We start from the raw sequence: 6,504 nt of genomic DNA on the forward strand, positions 1-6,504 counted from the left end.
GAAACATATAAGTGCATCGGATTCTTAGACAAAAGAACACAAAGTAACCGTGTGTACCACTAACACTAAATACAAAATGAAGTAGCTGAATTGCATAGAATGTTGGAATTATATATACGTGTTCTCTTAAAACAATAAATCTATAAGACAGTTTTCTCAAATACATGTTTCTTTACTCAAATTATTCGTTTTTATACATCATTAGAAATATAATAACGCATAATTTTCTTTTTTTTCAATTTCCAATTGTTTTAGATGACTCCTGTGCAAATGCGATAACCCTTCAAAAGGTAATATGCCAATAAAGTAACCATGGTAATGTAGCTTGCACTTCAGTTTAACAATCAGATATCTAAAGTACACATTTAAAACGGTTATACAGAGTAAATGTAATTAACTCTCGTTGAATCATAGTTCATGTATTTAACAAAATTCCAAAAACATAAGGCAATTAAACCAATGACGAAATGAACAGTTATCAATGCAACTAGTGTTCCATTTTGAGATAATTGTCAAATTTCTAGAAAACATGACTAACTTTCCTCCCAACTTTATTAAAGCAATGTCCCAATTAGTAACCGTTAAATGAAGAATCGTGTGAATATGAAAATACGAAGGCATGGCATGAATTCCAATGAGACAACTATTCACCAGAGATAATTGACACATAAGTTAACACATACTCTGTTCCGTTCATAGTATTTCATATTCTGAAAAAAAAATCATATTCCTTTTACATCAGAAAACAGTAAATATGACAGTACACGCTGATCAAATAGTTGGTCTAACTTCTCCAAGAATTTCAAATCTCCATACTTGTACTGGTAATATTGGCAATCCACCAGAGAACATAGAGGTTGAGATGCGGTTGGCAGGAGACTCAAATTATCAAACAATATACCCAAGTTATACAACCAAAACAGAATCAACAGTTAACTGTAGAATAACAAGAGTCATAAAGTTTTGGATTGGTTTTACTACGATAATGTACAATGCAACAATTAGATGTAAATTGACCAACGACCTCAATCCAGATGATTCGCCGGCATATTCTAATCCTGAAATGCTTTTTCTGGTTTCTGGTAAGAATAAATTAATATTTGATAAGTTGTGATTTGCCAAAAAAAATCAAACAACGGGTTCGGATAAACGTTTGGTCTTTCATGACTCCATATGATCAGCAGCACTAAAAAATGCATTTAAACATTATCTTGTATTTAGATGGTTAGCCTTTAACGTTATTTTCCTATTTTTGGTTAGAATACTAGGATATTCAAACAAGATAACAATTTTAAGTCATGTTACACATAGTCCACGTTACAGAAATATTTACAATGAGAGGTTTGGAAGGTCAAATGAAATTTCAAGAAAATTTTTTTTATTTGTGAGTGTATTGATCGAGATGGATTAAACTTAAATTTCGATGAAATGATTACATTCTTTAAATAATATATTAGCCTGTATCTACATTAACATTGTGTACAAACACTTAGCTTTTACTGAGGAGAACGACGTCTCATGATTTTATTTGTTATAAACGTTCCCTGTTATTGTCAGGTCAGAGGTTAACAAAGTGTACTTGAATGTGTTAATAAAGAACTAGATTTGGCCAATATAGTATCCTGTCAGACTGTCAAAGTACTTGAAAGAGCAACCAAATCTCACGTATTTATGGAGCTGTTTGGTGTTGTGTTTTTTTTATTTTTCAGTAGGCTTATTTTTTTATTCTTCTTATTATGGTATTTGATTTTACTTTCGAGTTTTTGCATTGCAAATACATGTATATGTTTATCAAATTTTTAACTTGAAATACTTTCAAATACTGGGGATTCATTATTTTTCGTTGCATAACAATTTTCGTGGATTTCGTGGGTACAGGTGAACCACGAAATTAAATGTTCAACGAATGACAAATTTTCTATAGGTTTATAAGCAGACTTTGACTAAACCACGAAATTAAACATCCACCCACATGCAAGTGTTCCCTAATGCACGGACATTGATACCCACGAAAATAAATTTTGATAATCTTTTGAACATGTTGAACATGATATTACGTTTAAACCTTAATTTCAGATGACTTTTGTTACCAGGATTATAACTTTACCACAACTAACAAATATCACCATCCGACAACCTCTCATAGATTTGTGACTTGTGTAGGGAATAAACCATACGTCATTGCATGTCCAAGTAGTCTTTGTTTTAGTGTAGAAAACGATTATTGTGATGATTGCTCTACAGTAGAAACATTTGCGTAATGAAACCAATTACTAGAAACTTTTTTAAATCACTTTCTTTATAAATTGTACAAAGTATAAATATGTTTACTTTATTAACATAATATTCAATATATATGAACCATACTATGTATTTTGTATTTAACTTTATGGATATTAAATAAAGATGATTCAAGATATGTTTTAATTATAGTTTGCTGACACATATCAAATTTGGTTTACAATATACAAAAAAGATGAAGTATGATGGCAAATGAGACCATTCTTCACAAAAGACCTAATGACACAGAAATAAACAATTATAGGTCACCACACAACTATCAACAATGAGTAAAGTCCATTCAAGTCGGCTATAAAAGACACCGAAATGACAATTGTAAAATATTTCAAACGAGAAAATTGACGGTTTAATTTATGTACATAATAAAACAAATAAGTAACACAACAATAAACCACAACCACTGAATTACAGGCTCCCAACTTTGGACGAGCACATACATAATAAGGCTGGGTTAAACATGTTAGTTGGCGCGCAACCCTTCCATACTCCTGGGACATAATTGTAGCATAACAATACAAGAACTGCACAAAACAATTAAAAAAAAACCAATGCATATGATCAACAGCAACGAACAACAACCACTCAATTACAGGTTTTTAACTTTCGATAGACACACATATAATGGGACGGGTTTAAACATATAAGCCAGTTCCAAACCCTTCCCATTACCTTGGACAGATGTTTTAAAGTACAACATACGAACCATAAAAATCAGTTGAAAAAGGCTTTACTCATCAGATGGATACAAAAGGAAATGCACCTAACAGAACACAGAGTCGACAATGATTTTAATTTTATTGATATTATAATCTAAACGTTTGTCTGTTGTTTTGAAATTGGTAGTTTTGAAATTAGTTTTCAATTTCATGACAAGCCATACATCAGTCAGGGGCATTACTTAAACAAGTAACAATTGAAATTACCTATACAAGTAATGTTGAAAACGAGGCTTATTTAAATATAACTTATATAAGTTATTTTTCTGAATATTACTTTTATAGGTGTCCAAGAATACAAATTTTACTAGCTTTAAATAATTTTCACAGTTATCTGGTTATTTTTCCCTTGATATATAAAAACTAATTCTTCAGAAACACTAGTTAACTTTCTGACGCACTTATCTTTCATACCGACGCTTCTCGGTCAAAGATTGGTCTCTTGGGACTATTAAATTATCATTTTCCTCTAAAATCTTGAAGGTAGACTGATATAAATAGATATATACTTGTGAATTAATTAAGACCTGAAGTTATTTATAATTTGTAACCTAAATCAATTACATATGTGCCTTAAATAAGTGTAATTGCTATTTTTTTTCAAAAATGTTTAAAATAACTTATTCAAGTAATATTTTTGTCATTATTTTCAAAGTAACCCTTTATCTCTATACTCCTCTCAAATCTGATAAATTCTTTATTTTATGATATAAAATGTTGTTTGAAATCATGAAAACTAAATTTAATCTATGTTTCTATTGAAAATTAAAATAACTCTATTAAGTAATTTTATTATTTTTAAAATAAAAAATTACTTATATAAGTCATTAAAAAAATAACTCGTTTAAGTAACGCCCCTGACTGTACATAAAGGCAACAGTAGTATACCGCTGTTCAAAACTCATAAATTCATGGACAAAAAACAAAATCGGGGCAACAAACCAAAACTGAGGGAAACGCATAAAATATAAGAGGAGAACAACGACACAACACCGAAACGCAACAGCACACAGAAACGGACCAAGCAACAGACAATACACCACGAGAATAACAAATATAACATCAAAACCAAATACATGAATATGGGATAGACAAGTACCGTGCCACGTCTTATCTAAAAATAAGAGAAAACAGAAACGAACAATATTATAACAATGGCCATCTTCCTGACTTGGTACAGGACACTTTTAAAGGGGAATAAAAGTGGTGGGTTGAACCTGGTTTTAAGGCATGCCAAACCTCGCATACATGTGTATGCATGAATGCTACAAAGTTTCTAGTGGATGGGTTTCCCTCGGTCAAAGTATGTAACCAGGATTTGTTTTCACTGAATATATTAACAACTTAAACATCGGTTTACTACTGTTGCCTTTTTTTGTTTGACCAAATGGCAACAGAAGAACAAATGGCAACAGAAGAACAGCGGTATATTACTGTTGACGTCTTTTAACCAAATAAAACAAACGTTGAAACACTATGGTCTATATATTGAAACGTTTGTTGACTGTCTGAGAAAGTGAAGAATTTATAATTATATATCACAGGGTTTGTACTCACATTAGCAAAACGACAGGTGCCACATGTAGAGCAGAATATACTTACACTCCCGGAGCACCTGCGATCACTCCCTGGTTTTTGTGGGGTTCATTTTGCTCAGTCTTTAGTTTTCTATGTTATTTTGTGTTAACTGATTTTTGTCTTTTTGCCTATTCTGCATTGACACTTTCATTTCGTTTTCGACTCATCAGTTTGAATTTTTCTTTGATATCTTTCGCCTTTCTTTTGTGCTACATGTTAATCTGTCGTACGACTTCTTATAAGAGTCATTGTCCTTGAATGACTGATTATGATATTTTTTTTTATCTAAATATCTATAAAAAAAAACGAGAGAAAATTGCTAAAATGGTCAACAAGACTAGACCAATAAATAGGTCAAATGGGTAAAATTATCAGTCTAAACCTCAGTGGAGTTATCTCCGTTTGATGACGATTGTTTTCCTTTTTGCGTATTTATATATAAAACAAATGCGGTATGAGTGCGAATGAGACAACTCTCCATCAAAATCAAAATGTGTTAAAAGTAAACAATAATAGGTTAAAGTACGGTCTTCAACACGGAGCATAAACTCACACCAAAAATAAAGCTATAAATGGCACAAAAATGACTAGTGTAAAACCAACGGTCTAATCTGTATGAAAAAAATCGTGAGAAAAAGAAAAAACTTCTGAACCACACCAACAAACAACAACCAGGCTCCTGCTTATTATATTTTAAACTATTCTAGATCGATAAAAACTTTCAATTGTAAATGTTTCTGAATGCAAGATCCTCAAATAATACGATAATTCTGAATTTATTAATTGACTATTTATAAGAGCTATTGCCCTTAAAAGAAAATGTTTGCCAAAAGCTTTGCGTTTTGACATATGACATTGGAAACTAAAATAGATACAACATTGAATAGTAAAAATGATTTACAACACGAAGTCGGCAAATATTAGTCAAAAATGCAAATATTGTCGGTTTACTCCTTATTGGAACAAGAGTCTACATTTGCGGCCGTCAAATCGACAATTGACGGTGGCAACTCTTCAACTACAGTACTGTTATTTCTTAATTGTACCCCCTTCAACAAGGAGAAATAAAGTCGAGGGTCCTCGATTTGACAATATTAAACAATTTAAACGAGGAAATCAAACAATTTGAGTTACGAAATCAACAAATGTGTAAATAAGTTAGAAGGGTTTGATTCATCAGAACTACATGAGGTACAAATTGTAAAGACAAAGATATTAACTACCGATTTAAGACTACTTACAGTTGTTTGAAGTAAGTTTACAGTCAATTACAAGTAATGATTAGATCATGATTTATTAGATAATAATTACAGTACATATACAATCGATTTAGTGTAAAATACATCATAAGCAGTGCAAGAGAGAGAGAAAAAAACATGCAAGCCATGTGAAATCCCAAGTTAATTGTTTCGACAGGTTTAGGATGATAACTATATATAGCAATATATATAAAGATATGTTTAAATTGATTAATACTCAAATTAAAGATAGTACTATTGAAGAATTTTTTCAAAGATCTTATCACAGTGTTTTATTGATATACTTCGAAAATAAGATTATTCATACACAATTAAGTTTACAGATCGCAACTATTATATCAGTTTACGGGTCCTATAAACAACATGAAAGTAATAATAAGAATATGTAATATAATTTTTGTAATAGGATTTCTACGGGAGGTTCAAAACTTTTAAACCAAATGTGTGTATCTTAGAAATGATCGAGTAACGGCGTTGATTAATTGGTGGTAACGAAATCCTTGACGAAATCCTTGACACAATAGTCCAGTTGTACGTATATTACTTGCATTGAATTTGGACATAAAATAATTGTTGGCCGCCAGTATAGATGATCAGCAGTCAAAAAAAAAAATCTTAAAGTGACGATTGTGCCCTCATTACGAATCTTA

At 31.1% G+C, this 6,504-nt stretch overlaps 1 protein-coding gene across 1 annotated transcript; it reads left to right on the top strand.

Annotated features, from left to right (window-relative positions):
• Positions 1–754: 754 nt before the first annotated feature.
• On the top strand, positions 755–2,261 carry LOC134710767 (uncharacterized). Its single transcript, XM_063571165.1, has 2 exons — positions 755–1,082; positions 2,077–2,261. Exons 1-2 carry the CDS (start codon positions 755–757, stop codon positions 2,259–2,261), a joined length of 513 nt encoding a protein of 170 aa, XP_063427235.1.
• Positions 2,262–6,504: the final 4,243 nt, after the last annotated feature.

This window comes from Mytilus trossulus, chromosome 3 (assembly GCF_036588685.1).
Source record: "Mytilus trossulus isolate FHL-02 chromosome 3, PNRI_Mtr1.1.1.hap1, whole genome shotgun sequence".
Lineage (NCBI taxonomy): Eukaryota > Metazoa > Mollusca > Bivalvia > Mytilida > Mytilidae > Mytilus > Mytilus trossulus.